The sequence below is a fragment of the Colossoma macropomum genome, unplaced genomic scaffold (genome assembly GCF_904425465.1).
Source record: "Colossoma macropomum unplaced genomic scaffold, Colossoma_macropomum, whole genome shotgun sequence".
Classification (NCBI taxonomy): Eukaryota; Metazoa; Chordata; class Actinopteri; order Characiformes; family Serrasalmidae; genus Colossoma; species Colossoma macropomum.
The window spans coordinates 6,189,891-6,217,740 of record NW_023494804.1 but is presented as its reverse complement, the minus strand read 5'-3'; the positions used below and the strand labels follow the sequence as shown (position 1 = coordinate 6,217,740).

The 27,850-nt window shown below is 39.4% G+C and overlaps 1 protein-coding gene across 1 annotated transcript in view; it reads left to right on the top strand.

The window, feature by feature from the left end:
* Positions 1–27,850, top strand: part of dscama (Down syndrome cell adhesion molecule a) — a 156,378-nt gene that overhangs the window by 2,330 nt on the left and 126,198 nt on the right. The window contains exons 2-3 of the mRNA XM_036595644.1: positions 24,891–25,208; positions 26,855–27,001. Of these exons, the coding sequence (XP_036451537.1) occupies positions 24,891–25,208; positions 26,855–27,001 (465 nt within the window). The remainder of the gene's footprint in view (positions 1–24,890; positions 25,209–26,854; positions 27,002–27,850) is intronic.

Below are 27,850 nucleotides of genomic sequence, written 5' to 3'. Positions count from 1 at the left end.
TATTTTTTTTCCTCTTTTTTGCGGTCGACGGCCTGCGCCGCTGTGCCTCCCCGGAGTGTGCAAGCCTACTGTAGATGCCTTACAAAATGCAGCTTTCATGATTTGGCTGAGTACACAGCCCACTCCTTGCATGGTCTCTATGGAAACCCCTGTAATGGACGATGGATGGTGCAGTGGCTCTTGTGTTGGCGAGGCTGCGGTCCGCGGCAGGTGACCCCGGAAGTGCTACAGCGCGCGCAGACCTTCAGTTTGACAGAGATTTCCGGTTTACAGGGAAAATATTCACTGCAGAAGGTCACACACTTGTTTGCAAACATGTATAATAAAACTGGCCGATAAGGAATGTTAAATTTTAATACAATCACATTATATATATATATATATATATATATATATATACATATAAATATATATATATATATATATATATATGGAAAATGAATTTATGGGGGTTTCATTTGTGAGCGTGCATTGCCTTTAAATCAGAATGATGATGTAGTTTCAATGGCTTTGTATTGGGGTGAAATATTACTATGAGATCGCCTTAATCAGAGTGATTAAAGGGCTCATATTCTACAGTGTATTTTATTTTTTCCCCTGAGGTCAGTTTAAGTCATCGCTTAAACTGACTTGAATTTAAATTCAATTTAATTGATTTAATTAATTTTGAAAATTCAGGTTTATTTTTAAATTATTAAATTGGATGTCATTGTTTCCATACCCAAAAAAAAGAAAAAAAAATACGGTCCATATGCTACAATATTAAAAAATATATTATTTAGGCCAATTTCTGACATTTGTGAGGGTTTACACACCAAAAACGGTCATAATTCATTTCTTCATGACCATTTTTCAACCTCTTTTTATGCCTTAGGCTCTTGTCGTCACTGTGCCTTTAAGACTGATATGTAAATGAACTCTGTTCTGATTGGCTGCCCTGCCTCATACAGAAAACGAGAAAAGAAAAAGTCCAGGCTGAAACACTCAAAACTTCAGGGTGAATGGGTGGAGCCAAACTGCTGTATGCTGAATAAATGAGTATATTTATATGTGTTGGACTTGTGACTTGTTGGACCCAATGAATTCAAAACAAGCTGTTTTGATATATGGAGGAGGTGAATAGTAAGATTTAAGACCGTGTTTCCATAGTATGTCACACTCATAGTAAAAAAAAAACAAGTAAAATGTGTTTTTCCATAGTATTGGCCCTTTAATTAACATCACTGGTTATGTATTAAGTATGATTAAGTAATATTATCTCCTTTTAGAATCAAATTCTCTTGCACTAATCACGCTGATGTGATTTCTTTTGCCCAATTTTGCCACTTTTCCATCTATTCCATCAAGAGGTGCTTTTGAATAGGATGTTCCCCATGTAACAGGGCTGTTTTCACGCTCCATTGGACTGCAGTGTGTTTCCGAGCGCTGCTCCGTGGTGTTGGACAGCCGAAGCTTTTGCATGTAATATCGCGGAGAGTTGTTTTGAAGGGCTCTTCTCCGTTTGGAGTGCCCTCGCCGCTGTGTCTCGATTAAAACGCAGCCCTAATTGGGACAACAAGCCTCATCCTTGGAGAGACGGCCGGGCTAACGGGGGATGATGATGTTTTTGCAAGGTGGCGCCACGGGGCAAATCTGATGCACACTCAATTGGACACTAATAAGCAGTGCAAATATAGGGCAGAGCCTCAGACGGGCAGCGCACTGCTCTGATGTACGATAAGAGAACGTTTAGCTGAAGCCATTAGAACTGGCTGAGGTGCGTTAACGTTACGGCTGCACGATACAAGCGAAGTGATAGTATTGAGGTTAGATTTCTAAATATCACAATAAATGTTGTTGCTAAATGAAAATCGCAGAACTGTTTAACAGTTTAACAGTTTACACTCTTAAAGAGATGGTTCTTCAAAGGTTCTTTAGTAAAGGGAATGTTTCTGTTTAGAACCATGTGTTCTGTATTCACTCTTAAAAAGGTGGTTCTTCAAAGGTTCCTTAGTAAAGGTAATGTTTCTATTCAGAACCATGTGTTCTGTATACACTCTTAAAAAGGATGGCTCTTCAGGGGTTCTTTAGTAAAGAAAACGTTCTACATAGAGCCATGAGCACTCATCAAACCCTTTGCACGATCAAAGGGTTCTTTTATGGAGAATGTCATGTAGATGGTTCTATATAGCACCAAAAAGGGGTCTCCTATTATGATGTCAAGCTTGTACCAATAGAAGAACCCTGTTTGGTGCTATATAGAACCCTTTTCCAAAAGGTTCTAAATAGAACCATCTACAGCACATGCTCCATCATTCTGAAGAACTCTTGCATGATGCAAAGATCCCTGTGATCATACAAAGGGTTCTTTGAGTGTTCATGGTTCTTAACAGAACCATTTTCTTTACCAAGGAACCTTTGAAGAACCGTCTTTTTTAAGAGTGTACAGAACCCTTGAAGAACCATCTTTCATTGCGGGGGAAGGACTACCTGTGCTCAAATGAGGGCTTTAAAACGAAAAAAAAACATTCAAACTGGGTCCATTTGATCAACAGAGCTCCATTTGTACCGTTCCATTCTGAAGAACACTTTCATGATGCAAAGAACCTTGTAATCATGCAAAGGGTTCTTCAAGTGTTAATGGTTCTATATAGAACCATTTTGTTTACTACGCTCTTATAACAGATGGTTCTTCAAGGGTTCTTTAGTAAAGAAACCATTAACACCTGAAGAACCCTTTGCATGATTAAAGTGTTCTTTGCATTGTGAAAGCGTTCTTCAGTTTGATGGAGAATGTGCTGTCGATGGTTCTAGATAGCACCAAGAAAGGTTCTTCTATTTTTACAATGTAAAAACCAATAGAAGAACCCTGTTTACAGCACATGCTACATCATTCTGAAGAACGCTTTCATGATGCAGATCTTTACAGAACCATTTTCTTCACCAAAGAACCCTTGAAGAACCATCTTTTTTAAGAGTGTACAGAACCCTTGAAGAACCATCTTTTTTAAGAATGTAGAACCATTTCATGCTTAAATGGTTCTTGGCAAGGTGAGATAGTTCTTCATATTGATGGAGAATGTGTTGTATATAGTTCTATACAGAACCAAAAAGGGTTCTTCTACTGTTACAATGTCAAGCTTGTAATGGTTCTAAATAGAACCACTTCCTTTACTAAAGAACCCTTGAAGAACCATCTTTTTAAAGAGTGTATTTTTTCGTAATATCAGTGGAGAACATCAGCACTTCTGTATAATAGAGCTGCTCCAGAATGACAAGAGATAAGTTCTTGTTGTTTTGAGGTGTATTTAGGTTAAGAATGATGTTCTCCTTCTTCTGAAAAGTAGCCGATTCAGAGACACACCTGACACTGGCTGTGTTTACATGCAAAGATTTTTGCCAATCCGATTGAATACATTCCGATTACAGATTAAGACTGAGGTGTTTATTCTCACTCTGCTCAACAATCCGATGAAAATCTCCGTTTACATGCACAATACAAGTAATCCGATCCGTTGCCAGTATACAGTCGTGTGCAAGAGCATGTGAGGCATGTTTTGTTGATTTTCTAAGTGAAAATAAGTGAACACGTCCTCTACAGAGATCACACTTCTGCACATTTTAATGCACAACTGCTGTTTTTTTGCTGAAATTTACATATTTGGGAAAAAATGGGGCAGAAGTTACAGCACATTTTATGCATCAGGTTTTTTTTCCAAAAATGTTCAATTTTCCACTAAAATTATGATTGGATATCGGAATTTCCATATCAGTAGTAGTATTGGAAAGGCTAGTATTGCAGTATTGATTAACAAACAGTATATCGCGCAGCCCTCGTGTGCACGTTTCAAAACGTCAGTGTTTACCGGTGCAGCCTGCGGGCTTTACTTATTCACAGCGCAGGACGGACGTGACAGTGCCTGCTAATTCACGAGGGGCCGACATATTCTAATGATTAAAGATTTCATGCGCAGAGGCTGAACGGCTGTCAGTAGTCTTTAGGCGTCTCATTTAGAATGGAAAGGCAGGCGGGCAGGGATGACTGATTGATCCTGATGAAGCTGTCACAGAGAGATTTTAATCACTCTACACATGCAACACGAACAGCGTGAGATATGCTGCTTTGGTGGCAAATATGAGTGAATTTGTGGCTTGTATTAAACGTGTGCATATGACTTCCAGACTGCATAATGAACACATTAGCCTGTTCCAGTTTACAGAGTTTGCATTGTGGAGAGTGACAGGTACAAATAACAGATCTGTACAACATGACATACTGTTATGATTTGAATATAAGGCAGGAGATATGCTGCTTTTTTGGGAAACATATTCACGTCCTATGAATTAAAGTGACTCAAAGGGGAACTCCACCAATTTCTGCATAATTCAGTGGTTGAGATGTAAACAAAGTCATTCAGAGTGGTTTGATGTGAAATGATTTATTGATTTCTTTACAGTGGTGCTGATAGGAACCAGGGGTCATATCTACAGCACAGATGTAGCCATTTTATTTACTGTCCAAAACAACCAGTGAACCCACACATCACTGTCAGAACAAAACCTCCTATCTCCAAAATGGTAACTTTATGGGGAAAAACTTTTTGGAATCTTTCTGATCTTTTCCTCAGTCATGCTAGTTTGATGCCAATCCATGCATATACATGTATATGTGTATATAAATATACATTGACTGGCCACTTCATTAAGAACATTCCCTTTGTTTCTACACTCATTGTCCATTTTATCAGCTCCACTTACTATATAGGAGCACTTTGTAGTTCTACAGTTACAGACTGTAGTCCATCTGTTTCTCTGCATACTTTGTTAGCCCCCTTTTACCCTGTGCAATGTGTTCAATGGTCAGGATCCCACAGGTCCACCACAGAACAGGTATTGGGTGCATTCTCAGCACTACAGTAACACTGACATGGTGGTGGTGTGTTAGTGTGTGTTGTGCTGGTCTGAGTGGATCAGACACAGCAGTGCTGCTGGAGTTTTTAAACACTGTCCACTCACTGTCCACTCTATTAGACACTCCTACCTCGTTGGTCCACCTTGTAGTCACTGCTGGACTGAGAACCAAAAATATCCAGCCAACAGCGTCCTGTGGGCAGCGTCCTGTGACCGCTGATGAAGGACTAACATAAACTGTGCAGCAACAGATGAGCTATCGTCTCTGACTTTACATCTACAAGCTGGACCAACAAGCTTGGAGTATCTAAAAGAGTGGACAGTGAATGGACACACACTAACACATCACCACCATGTCAGCGTCATGTCAGTGCTGAGAATGATCCACCACCCAAATAATACCTGCTCTGTGGTGGTCCTGTGGGGGTCTTGACCATTAGAAAACAGGGCAAAAGGGGGCTAACAAAGTATCAGAGAAACAGATGGACTACAGTCTGTAACTGTAGAACTACAAAGTGCACCTATATAGTAAGTGGAGCTGATAAAATGGACAAAAAGTGTAGATACGAGAAGGTGGTTTTAAATGGCTGGTCAGTGTATATAATGTTCATTCATATATATTTGTAAATTTACATCAAATCACTCTGAATGACTTTGCTTACATCTTAGCCATTGAATTATATGGAAAATTTGAAAAATCTTTGGAATTCCCCTTTAAAAGGGTCAAGAATGTGGTCTTCCAGTCAGTACTAGTAATGAAGTAAATTGGATGAAGCAAATAAATGATATTTGCACATTTGTACTACATTCTGCACTGTTATGATGGGAATGTACTGCCTGATCTATCTGCTATTACATCCCACTACATCTGTGAATAAAGGCAAAGCGTAGGTTGAAAATGTAAAAAAAAAATCTGTCCTTGGACTCAACATGTGCAGAAATATCTAGATCGTGGATTTGATTAGAAAAGTATACAGTAGTAAAGATTTCCAGTGTGAATTGGTAAATATTTTAATAACTTAGATCCCTTGTAATAGATAATGTACCAGTTCATCTCTGTTTCTGTGTGGTCATTCAGTTTAAGAGGTACGTCCACAGGTCCACTGTTTAAGGTCAAGCTCAGGACAGCACTGCACTGAGCTGCACGTCTGCTAGGATGCACAGCAGCCTTACTGCTTGATATCATGTGTTCTGTGGATCATTAACAGTCTAACACCACTATTCAAACCATCATTAACATCATTAACACACTTTATTGGCTGTTTTTATCTCTTTAGCTCATTTGCAGATGCTCCAATTGTTAATAAACTCTGGTGAAGCTCAGCTTATTATTAACAACATCATTGTTAATGAGTCATTTTAGATTTGAAACGTCTGCATTATTAAATAATTCAAGGGGTATTCCACCAATTTTTCAAAATATCTGCATAATGCAGTCATTAAGATGAGATGTAAATAAAGTCGTTGAGAGTAGTTTGATGTGAAATATTCAGTGTAGAGAAACTTAGAGGCAGATTTCTGTACAGTGGTGGTGATAGAAATCAGAAGTCATGACGTCTATATAATTTAGCCATTTTATTTACCATGCAGTGAACCTACATGTGTCTTCTGAGTTTTTCTATGTAATGTTGATTATGGTAAAACATAAGAAATTTGAAAAAAATAAGCTTTCTTTGGGCACTATTTTGTCTCACAATGCCCTGAATGTACCTATCCACCATTAATGGATTAAAAAAATACATTTTAGACCAAAACTTTCTCAGAACTACCATAAAACAATATCTCAGACATCAGGCAGCGTATTCATAACCATTTAACGTAAGGCTGAACGTTTTATTGTTTTTGTAAGGAAATCGTAGTTTGAAAGAGTGCAATTTTCAAATTGGAAGAGGTGCAATTTTATTATATCCCACATTATTCACAGTTTTATGTGGGGAAATTTAGCCTAATAACCCAAAGTTTAGGAACTGGAAGCCTGGCACAGTACATTCAGTGCTCACCCAGGTAGCAAAATTTGTCTGGGTTTGTTCTGGCCCAGTATATGGCTGGGTCCTCGGCCCAGATCCGGCCCACATGCTGTAAAATGAGTCGAACTAATGAATGTGGCCCAAATCTGGCCCAACTGCATTGTTGGTCCTCAACATACATGCCAGAATTGGCCCACAAATGTAGACGCGAAGCAGAACTATATAAAACTATCCAGCATCTGGTCCTATTCTGGTCCACATGCCTAACATCTGCCCAGTAGTCAACTGACACTCAGGTAGGAAAGCTGGAATTGGCCCAAAACTGTCTGCTACCTGGGCAGGACTTTTCTCAAGTCTGAAAAGATGGATGTCCTGGTGTTCTTGGCGAAAAAGGAGAATAATCGCATTTGAATCACAACCGCTATATCGGTCTGAGATATTTTTCCCAAATTGCTCAGCGCTAATTTGACATCTTTGACAACTTTCTGTGAGGGAGCTTTTAGAGGTATTAAGCTAGTCAGACATCTGGTTCCATTCAGCACCACTGTAAACAATTCTAACTCAGTAAGTTTCTCTAGAATGAAGCATTCCACACCAATAATAATACAGAACGCTTTATAAATTGGTGGAATTCTCTTTTAAGATGTGATCAGTCATTCAGTGTTTTGATGTGAAATGCTTCAATCACTGGTGGTTTTGGATAGTAATTAAAATGGCTATATTTGTGTTGTAGACTTTGTGACCCTGGGTCACTATCACCACTACTGTAAAGAGCTCAGAGTCAATATGTTTCTATTTCACACTGAAATACTCTGAGTGGCTGTTTTAATTTTAATGACTGAATTATGCAGACAAATTGAGATATTAGTGGAATTCAGGTTTAAAATGTGAGGGCGTATATTCCTCACTCTCATAACCATCATTTACATAATAATTGTATAGTATTTACTGAAAAAATAGTGACTAATAGTGGTACATCTTGATGATTAATGAGTGAATAATAAGCCTGTATTTCTAGAGATTTTGAGATATTGATAAGAAGGGCTTCTCACAAATAAAGAGCTTCAAAAATATTGTTAAATCATGTACTTTTTATGTATTTGTTCTCCTCTTCAAGTCACCCTAAGCCACCGTCTTTTCATAACGAGCTTAAATTCCACATCGAAAGAAAATACATAGTGCATCCCAGCACCTCCTCCACGGAGTCACCCCGGAGCGGGTGGGCCGGGGCTAGCTGAGGCTGTCAGCCTTCATATCCCTCTCCACCGACATGGCTTAGTGTCACTTTGGCCTAGAAAAAGCGGAGGAAATATGCTGGGCTCTGTGGCGGGCTGACAGAACGGGGCTAGCCGCGTGGGCTTCAGGAGTATTTATCTGCTGCTTTGATGACTTGGCAGAATAAGCCTGCCTCGTTGGCATGAGGACATGCAGTCCACTAATGAGAACTCTTCTGTCATCCTGCGGCGAAGCAGCTTGTTGGCGATGCTTGTCTCTTATGTAAACAGTTACGGGCCTTTTTAGCGCTGCAGGTGTCCTGTAGTTGGTTAAATCAAACATTGCAGTCGGACATTTCTGAGCAGAAGTGGAGCAGTGGGGCTTTTGGGTTAGGCCTGCAGGACTGGAGTCAGGTAATACAAATACATACAGTACTGTGCGAAGGTCAGAGACCACCCCCTCATTTATTTCACTTCCAGTCAAAACAGCTATTCAAAAATTATTCAGGAGATATTTCAGGAGAATGGATGTAAAGTAATCCACTTGCGTAAAGTTAAAGGAAAATAACAGGAGTTTCCAAAACGGGTGTACAAAAAAACGATTAAAAGCTGCAGAGAAAATGGGGCTCCTAACAACCACCTGGAAGACCTGGTAGACACCAAAACTGCCCCCATCAGATAAACAGCACTTAAAGCTTTCATCTTTGAGAGAGAGGAGGAAATCAAGCTGCTTCAGATCTGAAAACATCCACAGGTGTTTCTGTCCATCCTTCCACTGTGAGACGACGACTCAGCGCTATGGGTCTGAAAGAATGTGTAGCTGTCAAGAAGAACCTCACTCAGAAAAGGAGACGGACACATCAAACAAAGAAGCTGAACGATGGACTGACCACCCCAGAGTCCAGACCTCAACATCACTGAGTGTGTTTGGATTACTTGGATAGTGAAAAGCATAAAATACAACCAACTTCTGAGACTGAACTATGGAGGCATGTCTGCAGATTTCTTTGAGAAACTGAAAGTGAGTCTCCTGAAAAGAGTGGAAGCTGTAATAAAGGTAAAGAGTGGACACATCGAATGCTGAAAAAAGTTATATTTATTTGTTGAGGCTTCTGCAGAATTTTCTGTTAAATATATATGTTTCCTGCTTTTTTTCCTAATGCTGATGAATACGTATTATGTACTTAATGGCTGTTTTGCCTGGAAAATAAATAAGTGAAGCCTGGTCACTGACTTACTAGCCAGCCAGTACTTTGAGACCCCTGCTGTACAGGGAACAAATTTAAATATGGCCTTTTTCTGCCATTTTTTAATTTAGTGTTTTTTTAATTGAGTTTAACATGCACAGGCCACTTTGTAAGTTTTATTTTTTTCAATATGTTAAATCTAGAATATAAATAGTAATTGTGCGTTAAAATGTGCAGAAGTGTGTTCTCAGTAGAGGATGTGTTCATTTGTAACTCAACAAAACATGTCATTTGACCTGGGATGCTAAAACTTTTGCATACGACTGTAGGTGTCCTCTTTATACTGTATATTTAGGTGTGGGCCATATGGCAAAAATTTAATACTATGATATTTTAAGACATTTTCACAATACACAATATGTACCACAATATATATATATATATATATATATATATACACACACACACACACACACACACACACATATATATATATATATATATATAATTATGAAACTTGAACTCTGGCCATCATATATAGCTTGCTGACCTTTTCTGACCTTTGCCCTTCAAGCAAATAAAGGTTGTCTGTCCACTATCTTAATTTGTGGCAAAGCCAAAACACACAGCATTGACAGTGAATAAAATAATGTTGGGCAAGTTGGTCTGTCTATAGTCTCTGTCTCTCTTTTACTCCTTCTCTGAATGTACACACTGTAACTCTATAGGTCTGTTTACACCTTACATTAATGTGCATTTTTGGTGATCGGATCAGATTCGGATTTCACTTGACCTCATGAAAAGCCAGGTGTAAACACCACCGTTGCGCTTTGTGACCAGATTACGATCGGATCAAGCGCATTTGGAGGTAGGCACGAGACGGATCCTGATCACATTTAACGCAAGTGCAAACAGAATGTGTTTTCATTATCCAAACGAAAACATGAGCAGGTGAGAGAATAAATAAAGAAACGAAAGATGGAGGATATGCGAGACTGAATTTATTCCCGAACCAACAGCATTCTCTCAATCTGAGCCCATCATATCAAAACTGGGAAAAGAGTAAACAAAAGTAAAATGACATATGATTTTATGTGCTTTTTATGTGGGGAAAGTACAATCGGGTCTCATCTGGTCACACCAAGGACGCATTTTAGTGAACAGTGTAAATGGGATCCGGCCAAAGTTTATCCGGATACTGCTGCTGGACTGCATTTTGTGGGTTCTAATAAAGGATGAGTGAGGATGGCAGAGGGGTTGCTACTTTTTGGCAGTCAGAGACATGGTCAGGTGGTGCAGGATGACCTCTGTTTACTCTGAGGCCTTAAGGTGGGGGTGCTCAATCTGAACTTTGCATGGTGGTAGATCTCAAGGACCAGGATTGGGCACCTCTGCCTTAAGACAAAGGAAATGTATTGAAAAAAAAAAAGAAAAACAAGAGCACTCGATTTTGATGTTCATGCAACATTGATAACAAAAATTTGTTGCTGACATATCATCTTATCAATTAGTTAGCTTGATGACGTTGGCACATCCCATTAGCGTCACGTGATTGAAAGAGTGTATGGTACTGATTCTGATATCTTACTAAAGTACTTAAGAAATAATTAGTTGTCAGTGTAAATGAGTGTAACATACCTTAACAGTTAAATCATTAAATCAAACTCAATTTAAATGGTGTACATTAGCTAACTATGCTACATTAATTATCTTGGCTTGAGTAGCATTGGAGAAGAACATCAGAAAAGAGCTTCTGTACAGCTGTAAAAAAGTACATTTCATAGTTTTGATCCTCATCCGTATCTTTAAGCAACAGCAACAGCGGGAATCACATCTGTGGAGTTTTACATCTTGTTGGAGTCTTTTGGCTGGCTGGTTGAGCTGTAGTTGAATGTCCTCTAAAGCCAGACATCTTGTTCACACTGTACATTTGAATAGACCGTGAAACCCAGCCCCTACAGACAGTTCTGCCTGTGAACAATGATCAATAAAGCTGTTTCAATCAAAATAACATGCACTGTACTGAGTACTGAGCAAACACACTGATGGTGATGTACACAGTAGGACAATACGGTCTCTCTACAACCTATTTAACAAATGTGGTTTAAAAAATCAACGTATTAACGTTTGTTCATCGCAGTTCTAGTCAGTCAAATGGTGTAAAGTCGGATATACAGACTTTGGTATATAAATATTGAATATTTTGCCTCCGTTTAGCCAGCCTACATGTGTCCACCCATATTGGGGAAGTGCTCGTGACTGTGTGTTTAAAAATCTCACAGTGTATGTCTGGTTGAAATTTGCCAAGGCTGGATGTATAAAATACCAGTATTGTATAGCAGTATTGGTGAACCCTTGTCCAAAACAGGCAGACATTGCATTTAATGGCTACTTTAAAAAGGTGTTAACCTTGACCAAAAGCCTAGTCCTGGTCTAAAACCTTGTCCTTTTTATCATAAAAAGGCATAAATTCATATTTCCTCTCTTTAATGTGACAATTGGTTCTTCCTTTTTGTTACTTAAAAAAAATCATCACACTGTGCCCTTTTACACTCAAAGCACAGAATCTGACCAGTGCTGAAGGGCTTGTATTTTGTATGTTGTGATTGTGGCGGCTGGCTGCTGAACAGCGTGCGGCTGAGTGTGGATTTAAACGAGCGTTTTTTATTAAAGAGGGCCGAATTTCAACGCCCAGAAACGTGCAACATTATCGGAGATGCCAGCCAGTGTCTCATTAAAGTGTTGCTAGCCTTGGGTCTGTTATGTTTCCATTTCCTCTCTATCAGCCTGTCCCCAGAAGTGATTATGCTAATTGCTGTTTGATCAGATGATTAAATTATAATTCGATTAATCCTGAGTACTAAATGCTCTGAATACATTTACATATGCTTGGCTGCCTCGCTTTTCTGTAGCGCTCCGTTCACCTCCGCTGCCGCTAGCGGAGCGTGAAGAGGGATGACCCGGGACTGCTGCAGGAATAAAATTGGGAAAAAGAATGGAAAATGTATGGATTTAAAGGGAAAAGAGTCATTTAAATCTTTATTTTAACCTCGCTTCTTCTGTTCTTCTAAAATAGTCTCTCTCTCTCTCTCTCTTTGCATGCGGCTCTTCTGCATAGAGCCCCAATTTGCAGAGTGTCCATCAGGAAGATTTATGGTTGTGTCAGACGGGTGGTCTCTGGGGTAATATATCAGAGAGATGAAAACAGTGTCCTGACTGTCCCGCAGCTCAGCAGCCTTCTGTGTTTTTCCATGTAGTGCTGGACGATACAGTCTGCACTAGAGGTGCACTGGTCAGGAGGTTTTGAAGCAGATTCAGATTTTTTTTTTTATTTATTAATTTTTTTAAAATTTGCTTTAGTATTTTAAATTTTTAAAATTTTCTCCTAATATTCAATCAGCATTTTGAAATATTGACTCATTTTCTCAAAATATTGACTTAGTATGTCAAAATAATACATTTTCTCAAAATGTTCACTTGATGGTTTGAAGAAATGACTTATTTTCTCAAAGTATTGAATTTGTAGGTTAAAATAATGACATTTTTAGAAAATTTGACTTAGTATCTCAAAATAATAAATCATTTTCTCCTAACTTTGAATCAGCGTTTTGAAATAATTACTTATTTTCTCAAAATAGTGACTTAGTATGTCAAAATAATGTATTTTCTCAAAATGTCGCCTTGGTATTTTGAAATAATGACGTATTGTCTCAAAATATTGACTTTGTAGGTCAAAATAATGACATTTTCTGAAAATTTGACTTAGTGTCTCAAAGTAATGACTTTTCTCAAACTTTTTTGACTTTGTATCTTGAAATAATGCAAATTATCTTAAAATTTTGCCTTAGTATTTTAAGATAGTGGGTACATTTCTCTTAATATTGAAACAGCATTTCATAATAATGACTTATTTTCTCAAAATATTGACTTAGTATGTCACAATAATACAATTTCTCGAAAATTTTATGTGGTGTTTTGAAATACTTATGACTTATTTTTTCATTTATTAATGTAAAAAATTAATGAATATTAAAATATATGGTTTTGAAATATAGACTTACGAAACTCAAAAATTCTAACTTCAAGTTCATTTTAACTAAAAATATTGAGTAGGTATGTCAAAATAATTACAGGTTTTATTGAAACTGCCTTAGTATCTCAAAATGCCTTATTTTTTAAGAATATTGACTTAATATCTGTAAACACTGAGTTATTTTTCATTTATTATTGAGAAAGTAATAATTAATGTCAATATTATTTTGACATACTGCTGTGTGCCGAGATGAGCTTTTAAAGACGGCCATTCATTTAGCTGTGTGGGCTATATGAACATGTAAAACACACACTTGACCTGTACTTTCTAATAGCCACAAAATAAATAACAGTATTTGCTCGTTCACAGGCCACACTGGCATTTAGGTTTGTAAATGTCTATTTAAATAACATGAATCAAAGAAAGTGCTGCATCAGTGTAAGAGGGAACTGGCTATTTACCACAATGAGTCAAGCAGAATTATGAACAGCGTTCTGTTATAGACTGCAGTTCAAACGTTTGGAATCACTTGAATCTTTTGTCATATTAATAATTGTAATTTAATAACAACTAGACTGAAATAGACACCAAAACAGATGCTTTGTGAACAATTGAAAGTATTTTGGTAACCACAAGGTTATAAACTTGGTATAAAGAATAGCAGATGTTATTGAAGAAAAAACTGTGAATATTTATTTAATCAGCAAGATTTGGTCTCTGCGTTTTTTATATATGGTGATATTAATTTATCCCTATTAATTTAATTTATATTATATTTAGTTAAATTGATTAGAATCACCTACTTCACCCCATTCATCTATTTCAATCCATTATTATTATTATTATATTATTATTATTATTATTATCACTGGTGGGGTTGGATGGGGGATGCACTGCTGCAGAGCCAAGCTGAAGATGGAGTAGATCTGCCTGTGAGGCTGGTGGGATGGGGGTGGGGTGAGAGAGAGAGAGAGGAGAGGGAGAGAGGGAGAGAGGGCATGTCTTTTGAAGCTGCAGTGAGTAGCCGTGAGCGTAGGGCAGTGAAGTCTCGTCATGTGACCCACAATCACATTTCACCTCAGGACCATTGGGCTCTATTCTGTTTTTAAAGAAATACTGCAGTGAAGAAAAATCTAATTTACACAATTTTCCCTTCCCGCTTCTTCAGCTACGCACTGGAGCTACGAGGCTAATGTAGCTAACAAGTAACAGAAGCTTGTATCTTACAAACTACAAAGTACAACATTCAGGTTGCAGTTCATGGCTGCCGCTACTGTTTGTACCTACACTTCGTCCATTTTTATACAGAACAGTGTCATACAGTGTCAGAAACAACAGAAGCAGGTCTGTTAGAGATTTCTGACTCAGCAACTTACTCAACAGCTTAAAATGGTTTGAGGGAAATGTGTTATGACTTAGGCATGTAGCTAGCACAGTGCTAACTGCTGAGGTATAAGCTTCCATTACGTTTTAGCTACATTAACAAAACAAAAGAAGCAAATGTTGGACATTATTTTTGCGGTAAGAGGAAATTTCTCTAAATTTGTCATTTTACCAAACTATTTCTTTCTTTTTTCTTTTTTTTTCTTTTCATTGTTTACAGGCCTAAGGAGGACAAATTAGCTGATTAGCTATTTTTTTTTCTAGCTGTCCATACTTAGTAGCTCCCAAATGACAACGAAACAGCTCGAGCTCAAATAAACAAACTTTACTCGCCGCCGCCCTCTAAAGACGTCATTAACAAACATCAAATAAACAAATGTTACTCACCGCCGCCCTCTAAAGGTGTTATTAACAAACATCAAATAAACAAATGTTACTCACCGCCGCCCTCTAAAGACATCATTAACAAACATCAAATAAACAAACGTTACTCGCCGCCGCCCTCTAAAGATGTCATTAACAAACATCAAATAAACAAACGTTACTCACCGCCACCCTCTAAAGGTGTTATTAACAAATATCAAATAAACAAACGTTACTCGCCGCCGCCGTCTAAAGGTGTTATTAACAAATATCAAATAAACAAACGTCACTCACCGTCGCCCTCTAAAGGTGTTATTAACAAACATCAAATAAACAAACGTCACTCACCGCAACCTTCTAATGGCGTTATTTACAAACATCAAATAAACTAACGTTACTCACCGCCACCCTCTAAAGGTGTTAACAAACATCAAATAAACAAACGTTACTTACCGCAACCTTCTAATGGCGTTATTTACAAACATCAAATAAACAAACGTTACTCACCGCCGCCCTCTAAAGGTGTTATTAACAAACATCAAATAAACAAACGTCACTCACCGTCACCCTCTAAAGACGTCATTAACAAACATCAAATAAACAAACGGCACTCACCGTCGCCCTCTAAAGGTGTCATTAACAAACATCAAATAAACAAACGGCACTCACCGCCGCCCTTTAAAGGTTGTCTTGACAATTCCCATAGCAGTGCATCCTTAATAACTGCATTGATGTTATTATTATTGCATGAATATAGTTATTGCACTTTAAATACAGATTTCTGTGGGTACTTCTGTGAGATCAACAGGTAGAAGAGAAGGTCACTTGTTCTTCTTACGAATGTTTCCATTCAGGGATTAGACAAAAAAGAAACAAAGTGTCAGTGCAATCATGTTCCAAAACAATGTTCCAAAACAATCTGTTACCCAAGAGGAGAAATCAAGTGTGTATCAATTCATATATTCATGGTGCACAGTGGGCCATTGGAGCGTGAGCTGATGAGGCATTAGTGGCCGGCGGTTCAGGGGCAAGCGGAGGCTGAGGGAGGCTCATTTAGCTCCCGCCAAACACTTCCTCATCTCAGTGCAGATTCAGATGTCAACATCCTCCTGCCGCTGTAATTGATTCGGATCTGCAGCAGCCGTTTGATCTCGTTACCGCGACCGCGGGGACGCCGTAAATGAGCATTTGCTCCGCTGCCATTTAGATGATATTCAGATTGTCTCACTTAAGAGACGAAAGGAGCGGGGGGGTGAGAGAGAAGTAGAGGGGGAGAAGAGAGAGGTAGAGGGAGAAACAGAGAGAGAGAGATAAAGGGAAAAACAAAGCATGAGGTAGAGGGAGAATAGAGAGAGAGGTTGGGGGAGAATAGAATAGAGAGAGAGATATGTAGAGGGAGAATAGAATAGATAGAGGTTGAGGGAGAATAGAGAAAGAGGTTGAGGGAGAATAGAGAGAGAGGTTGAGGGAGAATAGAGAGAGAGGTTGAGGGAGAATAGAATAGAGAGAGATGTAGAGGGAGAATAGAATAGAGAGAGAGAGAGGTTAAGGGAGAATAGAATAGAGAGAGATAGAATAGACAGAGAGAGAGGTTGAGGGAGAATAGAGAGAGAGATGAAGAGGGAGAATAGAATAGATACAGAGAAAGAGGGGTAGAGGGAGAATAGAATGAGAGGTGGAGGAAGAGGTACGGACAGAGAGGTAAAAAAGCATGAGGTAGAGGGAGGAGAGAGAGAGGTAGAGGGAGAAACAGAGAGAGATACAGGGAGAATAGAGAGAGAGGTAGAGGGAGAAAGAAAAAGAGAGAGTGAATGATAGAAGGAGAAACAGAGAGAGGGGTGCAGGGAGAATAGAGAGAGAGAGGTAGAAGGAGGAAGAGAGAGTGAGTGGTAGAGAGAGAAACAGAAAGAGGTACAGTGAGAATGGAGAGAGAGGTAGAGGGAGAAAAAAGAGTGAATGATAGAAGGAGAAACAGAGAGAGAGGGGTACAGGGAGAATAGAGAGAGAGGGAGAAAGAGGGAGAGAGAGTGAGTGGTAGAGGGAGATAGAGAGAGAGTGAGTCGTTTTCTGATGGTTCTCTTGCTGTTTGACTGCTCTCTCTCTCTCTACATCACACTGATTTCACCATCTTTACATAATTGGCGATGAGCGGGGGTCCATTAACTTTGTCGTCTCCTGTGCTTAATATTCATGAGAGCAAATTGGACGCTGGGGCTTCTTTGCATTTGGGGTTTGTGGAGGCCCCAGGGCAGGCACGGAGGAATCCCCCCTTCACACCCCCAACGCACACACATACACGCAGCACCCCGGGCTCTCCAAACAGCGCTGCTTTAATTACCTGGAGCCGGAGACTGTATCTGTCACAGCGAAGCAGCAGCCGGCGGGGATGCCCTGCCTGTCGGCAACCTCACTCAGCAGCACCGCGGTCAGGGCTGGGTTCAGCTATGGCTGGTCGCCAGGCCCAACACGGAGGAGGATGCTCAGTCTCTGTGGGCCTGACTCCTGGCTGCCAGGGGGTTTACTCATTTGTTTTGTCCTAAGCTAGTAACATGCTGTTCTCTGTTTGCTTTTCTGTGGAAAACAGTTACTTATTATTATTGTTATTCTTATTATTATTACATAAAAGCAAAGTTGTGAGATTTTCTTATGACAGCAGTGCTTTATATCATGATCAGTTGTATGAACAGATAAACACAGGTTTGATGGTAACTGTAAATATTGAACTTCCTTAAACGGTTATGCTAAAACACTTACACACTTCAGATAACAATGGATTGTTTATTTGTATTTATTTTCATGTTAGTGTCTTTTTTTAAAAGTAACTTAATGCCCACATAATTAGCCTTATATACCATTTTCTCAGATGCCTAAGACAGTACATCTGCTGCCTAAAGATACATCCGCAAAAATGAGAAAACTCTACAATAGATATTCAAGTAAAATGTTTTATTCTGAAAACCGCAGGTTATGATGAGACAGGCTGTTCTGACCTTTAGCTAAACACTGCTGCTCGCTGGTGCTGCAGTTTTCCCAGTTAGTATTGATTGCACATTTACCTGAATAAATCGCCTGGTCAGCTTTGAAAGGAGACTTGCAATGGCTGTTTACATGCTATCAGCAAACAAACAGTGATGTGTTTCAAAGACAAAGCCATCATTCTGCCTTATATGATAAGAATGTGTTTAAGCACTGGAACAATGGCTCCTCGGGGACCCCCAGTTGGTCTAGGTATTTGCTCGATTTCAGTGTGTTTGGGACCCAGCAAAAAAGTGCACTGTCTGGTGGGTCGCAAGGAACTATTCCAGTGTTTGTAGAACTCTTGATTTCCCATGTTGTTGCTCTATCCCTGTGTGTTGGGAAACCACATTTTGGTGGTTGTAGATCCCGAGATGGTACACATATTTGCTCTATCCCTATGCGTTGGGAGTTGGCATCATCTGAGGGGACCTGAGAAATCACTGTTCTGGTGGTTGTAGAACCTCAGATGGTCTTAATTTTTGCTCTATCCCAAGGTGTTTAGAGTTGGGATCATCTAGGGAGGTCTGGGAAAACCACCCCTCTAATGAGTGTAGAACCCCAGATGTCTACATTTTTGCTCTGTTCCAGTGTGTTGAGAGTTGGGATCATCTAGGGGGGCCTGGGAAAACCACCCCTCTAATGAGTGTAGAACCCCAGATGTCTACATTTTTGCTCTGTTCCAGTGTGTTGAGAGTTGGGATCATCTAGGGGGGCCAGAGAAACCGCCCTTCTAACTGTTGTAGAACCCCAGAAGGTCCACATTTTGCACTATTCCTGTGTGTTGGGAGTTGGGATCACCTGAGGGACCCTGAGAAACCACTATTTTGGTGGTTGTAGAACCTCAGATGGTCTTCATTTTTGCTCTAACCCACTGTGTTGAGAGTTGGGATCATCTAGGGAGGCCTGGGAAAACCACCCTTCTAATGATTGTAGAACTTCAGATGGTGTACATTTTTGCTGTATTCCAAGGCATTGGTAGATGGGATCATCTAGGGGACCCTGAGAAACCACCATTCTGGTTTTTGTAGAACCTCAGTTTGTCCACATTTTTGCTCTATCACAATGTGTGGAGAGTTGGGATCATCTAAGGTGTTGTGAGAAACCACCCTTCTAATTGTTGTAGAACTCCAGATGGTGTACATTTTTGCTGTATTCCAAGGCATTGGGAGATGGGATCATCTGGGGAACCCTGAGAAACCACTATTCTAGTGGTTGTAGAACCTTAGCTGGTCTACATTTTTGCTCTATACCTGTGTGTTGGGAGTTGGGATTGTCTAGGAGTCCCAAGAAACCACCCTAATTGTTGTAGAACCTCAGATGGTCTACATTTTTGCTCTATCCCAATGTTTTGAGAGTTGGGATCATCTAAGAGGGCTTGAGAAACCACCTTTCTATTGGTTGTAGAACCCCAGATGGTCTACATTTTTCCTTTATCCCTATGCATTGGGAGTTGGGATCGTCTGGAGATTCTGAGAAACCACCCTTCTAATGGTTGTAGAACCCCAGATGGTTCACATTTTTGCTCTATCCCAATGTGTTGAGAATTTAGATCATCTAGGTGTCCTGAGAAACCACCCTTCTAATGGTTGTAGAACCCCAGAAGGGAGTTGGGATTGTCTGTCCGGTCCTGAGAGTTGGGACTGTGTGGGAACTTGGTCTCCCCTTATCACATAATGCTACCATGCTAAAAGAGGCCAGCACATGTTTCTTCCGAGACACATGATGCACCACTAGATCTTTTGTTGATCATCTCAACACACTTTGAGGGGAACATTATCTGCAAATTCTTTTACCTCAGTTAACAGAGGTTGGAAAATAAAAATGTCTTCAGTTACACTTTGCCCAACAATATCAGATTATTTGGTCAGTGTTTCACCATTGAGAGATGATAAATGTGACTGCTACTTCAATATCCACAATGGTCCACCTCTGATAAGCAGATATAGATCGATCGTCTACACAGCTTGATATGATGTTTTGAGAAAATACTGCAAGGCCGGGTGTTTTTTCTCAGCCATCTCTGGGCTTTCCCTCCGAGTCAGCACCTTTACAGCCCCCCAGACCCCCACCGCCTGCGATTCACCTTCAGTTTACGAGGCTCCGTGCCCTTGAGCTGTCACCCAGCGGCCTGGAGGTATTAGCCGCTCCTGTCTGACCTGGAGCATTAGAGTCATTTTCAATTGGGGATTAAAATGTTCACGGTGGTGAGATGAAAACGTGGAGTGACGTGGAAATTGTGCCGTCACTTGCCGAGAGCAGATGAGGGCAGCTTTAAATCAAACAGTTTGAACAGCTTTCACTTTGCTGACAGAAATAAAAAAGGCCTAATGAATTATAGATTGATCAGCATTCATATTTGAACAGCGCTGTCTGTTCATTTCTGTCTAACGATGGTAGATCATCAGATATTTCAAAAGCAAGAGGTGTTTTGATTATGGCTTATTATTGAAATTTCTTTCTAGGCCAGTAATGACCACTAATAATTAATACATTGCTGTGGCTCATACCAATGCCAGTAATTGATTATTTTGCTTTTTTGCCCTGACTGCCCAAACAGTAACCATCATTGTTAAAAATTATATATTAGTAGGTTAAATTATGTTAAATTAAGTCAAAGCGTCTAAAATTTCTCATTATAAGAATTTTGTAAGAGTATTAAGAATATTCAGCCAAGTGTTAGACATGTTTTACTTGTTTTGAAGTAATTTTACTAAACAAAATAATATGCAGTGGTTGTAATGACCAGTTGTGTGAATGTCTGACATGACGTGCTTTCCTCATGGACAGACCACATGTTCCCAACCCTGGTCTTGGAGTTCCCCCTGTCCTCCAGAACTGAATGTTTTTCTTGTTGTAACACACCTACTTCGGCTCAGGAGGGGCTTATAAATTATCTGATAAGTCGGAACAGGTGATTTAGAGCAGGCAACACTAAATTTGCAGGGGTGATACACTCTTGGTCTTAACAGTCTCTCATGGAGAATTTAATGTGTAATCCCCCATGTGATGCCAAATAGTCCGTTTCTACCTGTGATTTATAACAGAACTGCAAGGAAACCTCAGGTTTCAGGCCACTATTAGAGTTTTCACGATACCCTATGTATTGTGGTTTTGCCAACACAATATGATATATTTTATGAGAAGTTAAAAAGGAATGGCAACATTCATATTGCTTTTATTTTTTTGATATGAGATTGTAGAGTATAATGAAATTTAAATACGAAGTGAAAACGGTTTTGGATGCGGAATCCTAGTTTTTTCTTTCTTTCTTTTCTGTCTCTTAGGAACGTATTACAGTGCTTTTTATTACAACAGTAGAAACTGTTGTATTGTATTGTATTGAATTAATTGAATTGTATTGAATGAACTGTTGTAGTGTATTGTCTCACAACCCTGTACCAAAAAAATGAACTTCAATAAGCATAACTGTCTTAATACATGACTCCCTTAATGTCTAGACGTGGTCCAGACTATATATATACACACACAGTAGTGAATGGTTTGAAAATTTAACTAGGTTAAAGTTGGTTTCTTATTTGAATTTCCCATTCCACCTTAAATGGTGCAGCAGTTACATTCAAGCACATGTACAGGTGCCAGAATGTAACTGCTGCTCCATTTATAGGGATCATATCATCTGAAATGGTTTTATTTAAAACGTGTGTACTGTATATAAATACAAAATTCTAATTCCCTGATATACATTTTTGGCCAAACTACCCACTACAGCTTAGAAATACAGTGCATTGAAAACACTTGAAGAGAAAAGCAGAACCTGGTAAACAGCGACTATTTTCTGCTTTGGTTAATCACCACTGTACCTGCGTGTGATTGTCTGAGTGCTCTCCAGCACTTCATTGCATTTTCAGCCTCCACTTCGACCCTGACAAAGCACTAAAAACAAAGCATGCTTTTACTGTCTCAGTCCCGAGAGCTGTGCATCCATCACAGATTTGTCATGTTGGAGAATCATCAGCCAGTCTGGAAAAAGGGGGCCTGAATTTTTCATATGTTTTCAAAAATGCGTTGTGAGACAAAAGAAGCTTTACTGCAGCGTGGATCTCATAACTCCATCATGTGTAAAACACACAGAGGCAGTGAAATTGCTCAGCTTCCTCCATACATCCTTCCAGTAAAGTGCGGTTTGCAGTGGCAGGGGGGGATTTTCTAAAGGCTACGTTAAATCTTAGGGGATTTGGGACTTCAAAGGAGTTCAACCTCACCCTTTTAGAAGTGCATGGAGGGGTTAGTTCGCGCTTCGATTCCGGCCCGCTTTTATACCGTACGTTGGCTGAGTTGTGCATATGTACGTGTGCAGTTTTACTTTCAAGTTGCATAATGTGGTGTGTGTTTGGTCAGATCTGAGGAAACTGACTCCTAAAGATCACAACTTTGAGATGGATCATGGTTTAAAATAATAAATTAGTGAGAGCATAAGTGCACTGTCCCAGGAGAGAGGAGTCACAGCTGGGCCAAGCAGGCTTCTTGGTGACAACTAGCTACTTTTGGCAATAGTATGATGGTTATCAAATTTACACAATGTTCCCCAAATGTAGTGACCCTGCTGAAAAAAACAGCACAGACCAGCACAAATTCCATGCTGCTGGTCTAGCGCTGATATTACTGGCCACCCAGGATGATGTCATGATGTTTGACCAGCATATCAGCATCCAAAACACAACGCATGCTGGTTTTGCTGGGGCCAGCCATGCTGCATGTCTGTGCAGTTTTTTTGTGGCTGGACAGTCCACCAAGACATGTTTGGAGAAGTTTGCGTCTTTAGTTTTGCCTTGGAGCTACTAGGCTAATGTAGCCAACAAGCAATGAAAGTCATAGCACTGCCTTTTTTATCTCAGGATAGATCTTACTGCATATTTTTGTATATTTCTAGTGGTATACATGCCTGTAGATAGGCTTTTTTGTATATATTCCTGCCTCTTTGTAATAAGCGAGATAGATTTATTTGTAGTTGACAGTATTATTTATAGTTGACAATTTTTCTGAGCCTATACATAATTCCTTTCATTTTGTACCACCCTTATTATTATAACTGTGCTGTGTTGTGTGACTGCTACTGGCAGCTAAGTTTCCTTCAGGATCAATAAAGTATCTATCTATCTATCTATCTATCTATGTAGCTAAGAAAGATTCAAGTGGCGGTAAAGGTTAACGAATGGATAATCAGGTAACCACAGGGAAAGAAAAACAAGGAAAAAAAATTACATTAATGTACTGTTGGCTAACCTTTTCAGCTGACAGCACTGATGGCACAAAAAAATCAGTAGCACGGAGAGGAATACATTTATATCATGTTTAATTATTCGAAAATAGCCAAGGAACATTGGTAGGTTTTCGTGAAAATGAGTAATGGAGGCTGCCTCTTCAGATAAGCTAATGAGCTAACGCTACAGCTAACCATCTTTGTACAAGTGGATGCTGTGCCAACATGCTAGTTTGTCAGAGAAATATATTTTCCTTGTTTCTGGCCTTAGCTAACATCAGCTAGAGTAATTAGCCTAGTTAGCACTAAAGCCGCCTCTCAATCGTGTCCTTAACAATTCCTTAGCATATTAAGGCACTCATGTTTCATAGTAGCAGATAGCGATACACTTACTCACAAAATATGAGTGAAATCACCATAATTTGCAGTTTTGTTAAAACATAAAGTCACTGAATTCAATGTATTCACTCAATACATTGATTTGTCCAGCTGTATATTTCTCTACTTTCCTTAATAAAGCAGAATAAATGCCCAAATAGTGGCTTCAGTGTTAATGAAAGCTAGCAAACTAGCATAAGCGTGGTACATTGCATTGCATTAAAAACAGTAGTAGCAGCCATTTAAACCTAAATTTTGTCCTACTTTGGCCATGTTTATAAATAGCAGTATGCCATAACAGTTTCGGAGACCACTTAATCACATTTATTTGAAATTACAAAACAACCTCACAGTTTAAGGCAAGTGTGTGATGGTTTAGGTATGATGCTAATTGATGGAGTATAGATTTCCACTTTGTTGTTAGCTACATTAGCCTTGCAGCTCACATACAAGACCACATCAGCTACATTTATAGTTGAGGGGCTGGGTATTTCAGTCAAATCTGATATTGAAATTTGTAAGGAATTATTGAAAAATCTGCTATATTAAACCCCTACCACAATATTAGGTGAGGTGGTTTGAAATTTACACTGAGAAAGGTGTCTATCTAAAGATAAAGATTATAGGCAATGTATTTTTTTTTTTTTTACCTCAGCTAGTGTTACTAGCCTAGTCACGTCATATTTCACCTCATACCTTTTGTGTGTGAAGAGTTAAATTTGATACCAAATGTGATGAATTCACTAAGTGACATTGAGCATGAGCTTTGGTTTCTTGTTTAGCATTTCTGCCATGCATCCTATGTGCTGTAGCTGTGCTTTGTACTATCTGCTACCAGGTGCCGGCAGGAAGCTAATTTGCGCATAACAAGTTATAATTTATTATTTGATTTTTTTAAACTTTTACAACTATTTGACTATTCCAAAAATCTGACTCATTCCTAGTAAAAATAAAGAAATTGTTGGATCTTTTTTGGAATTGTTGGAAATTATGGCTTTAATTGAAGAGAAATCGGCCTAAACGAATACAGCACATGAAGTGGCTCTCTCTTTTTTAATGTGCTTTCTTGTAAGAGTCTGAAATATTGTGTTGCACTGTACTTATTTGGCATGATGAGTTCCCATGTAATGTAAATCCAAAATCTCTACAGCCATGTGGGGTTGCAAATACATAAACAAACTGCAGGTTTACCTGAAAATCTAACCCTAATCATTCTCCTTCTCTTTTCTCTTGCAGTTTTCAGTGAAGATCTACATTCCAGCTTGTATTTTGTCAATGCATCTCTGCAAGAGGTAGTGTTCGCCAGCACCACAGGGACGCTGGTGCCCTGTCCCGCAGCTGCTGTGCCCCCAGCCACGCTGCGCTGGTACCTGGCCACCGGCGAAGAGAGTTACAACGTCCCAGGGATCCGTCACGTGCACCCCAACGGCACGCTCCAAATCTTCCACTTCCCTCCATCCAGCTATAGCAAAGTGATCCACGACAACACGTACTATTGCACCGCTGAAAATCCTTCAGGGAAAATTAGAAGCCAAGATGTTCACATTAAGGCCGGTGAGTGTTTTGCACCCATGTGTTGCTTTTTAGCCCAACATTTAAAATGTGGCAAATCAGCAAGTTTTCCAATAACAAATAAAGTCTATTCCATGATTGCTTTCTCTCTTTACAGGGAGACCTTCATTCAAACATTGAATGAAAATTAATATTTTAAACAGTTAATTAATCTAGCACCAGACTTCACAGTGCTAAGTTTAATCCATACCCAGAAAAACAGCTTTGTGGATGCATTCTGATAAGATGCGCCACAGAGACGGCACAACCAGTTGATTCTTAAGGTGTGGGGTTTGCTGTAAAGGACTGATTCTGTCAGTCAAGTTTACATGTCCTCAAAATCAAATTAACATGCCCTTTACCCAAAATGTAGCCAGCTATTTAGGTTTGGATGGCATCCACTTGTTTCATAACTTCAAACTATCTCCAAGGATTACCTGCTGTTGGTAAAAATGCCATAAGTGATGAAAACAGTCCCTGGTTTTCGAGCCATCATTCAATAAAGATCAAACCATCTGTTACCCATTGCTAAATTTTACCAGTGTTGCTAAATATGAGAGAGGAGCTGGTTAGCATTAGCTTAGCTAGCATGATAACAGCTCTGCTCACCACAGAACACTAATGTTCTATTCTAGCTAACTGCTTAGCCTCAACACAAGTTAATCATTCAAGTCTGAGAGAGTGAAGTTGAGCAGCTGCTGTTGAAGAGACAGAAATGTGAAATTAATCATGTTCAATGGTGTTTGGATCTGTAGCCTGAGTGGCTAATGTAACATTAGCTTAGCAAGCAGACTACAGACCCAAACAGTGCTATACACCACAGTTTAGGCTTGATTTCGCGTAATAAAGACTAATGTTTGAGAAAGCAAAACTCAAGTAAAACCTGACCTCAAAGTCAGTTGAACCTGTTCTGAGGTATGTGAGACTGTAGGGTTTTGGCTAAGCTAACGATAGCTTTGTTAGCAGGTCAAATGCCACAGCACAGACTTCGCTCCAGCTAACTGATGCTAAAATGATATCCGTCTAGATGGTAACTGAGAGTCGAGTGACTGGTGTTGAAGTGACAGAAAGCTGAAAATGAATGTGTTATGTGGTGTTTGGAACTGTAGCAGTTTGGCTAAGCTAGCAATAGCTTAATTAGCAGGTTAAATGACACACCACAGCACAAGCTCGGTCTCAGCCAAGTAATGGTAAAATGGCACCATTTTTGAGGATATCTGAGAGAAAGTTGAGTGACTGAAAATCAAACGTATTCTGTGGTGAGAGTAGCTCTTAGACGTCGCTGAGCTGCTATCTTGCATAGTTTTTTCTGAGGTTTTTCCTGCCCTCTTTCTATCTGTGGCACCTATCGGTGAGGCCCTCTAAAATATAGATGGCTGGAATGTGTCTGTTTATCCGTTTAGACGTGAAATAGAAATTTTTCACGTCATAATTTTGATATACTGTCATAATTTTGATATACTCTCATATCTTTTAAAATACTGCAGTATACCTTATTATATTATAATGTCCAACTCTATCCAAAAGTATCCAAAGTTTTCTTCTTTAGTTTTGCACTGGAACTATGAGGCTAATGTCACTAACAATAATCTAACTTTGAATTTTGAAGCCTGAATTTTGTCCATTTTGTCTATCTCCTCTGTGTCCAGTCTTACGAGAGCCCTATACGGTCCGGGTGGCGGACCAGACAGCCATGAGAGGCAGTGTAGCGGTCTTCAAGTGCATTATTCCTTCCTCAGTGGAGAAATACGTCACTGTTGTGTCATGGGAGAGAGACACAGTCCCCCTCGTCTCAGGTAGGACCCAACGGTCTCCTTCACGTCTGACAGGCTGGCTCATTTCTGATCGATCTGCTTCGAGGGCTTTGATGGACTTTTTCTGTCACACGTGCTGGCTGTCAGATTTAATGTTGGGCTCAAGGTCCAAGCAAGAGGATTCAGTCATGCCAGAGCTTACCAGTCAAAAGTTTGGAGACACCTACTCATAGAAAAGGGTTTTCTTTATGTTTAATGTTTTAGGATAATAGTGAAGACTACAAAATAAAACATATGCTGTGACCATTAAACAAATTTAAACTACCTTCTGGTTTTAGATTCTTTAAAGTACTTTGCCTTAATGCATTGCACACTCTTGGCATTCTCTTAAGCAGCTTCATGAGGAGCCACCTGGGATGCTTTTCCAACAGACTAGAAGAAGCTCCACATTATTATGCTGAGACCTTATTGGCTGCTGTAAATGTTTATCTTGGGAATACATTTAAAAATAGTAGTGTTTCACCATTACCAATACCATATTGGAATCAGCGCCACTACTGACACTTAAGTGTACTATTGACAGTAGATAATACCGATACCATGATATAAATGGACCATAACTGCACCAAGCAACATGTCAGCTGTATTGGATTAGTGCACATTTGAGACAAGCAATAGTAAAAATGCTAGTTGCAAAATCTGTAATGCCAGTATTGGGTCATATACCATTGGTATTGGAATTCTTCTAAAGACATTAGCCACAAATAAGTGCAACGTACATACAGAGCAAAACACGCTAGCGCTATCCCCTTTGCCTGAATAGCTGAGTCATTTTTCTCTCAGTGATCACTCCTCCTGTGTAGTCAGTTACGGTCTGAGTTAAAGTTAGTT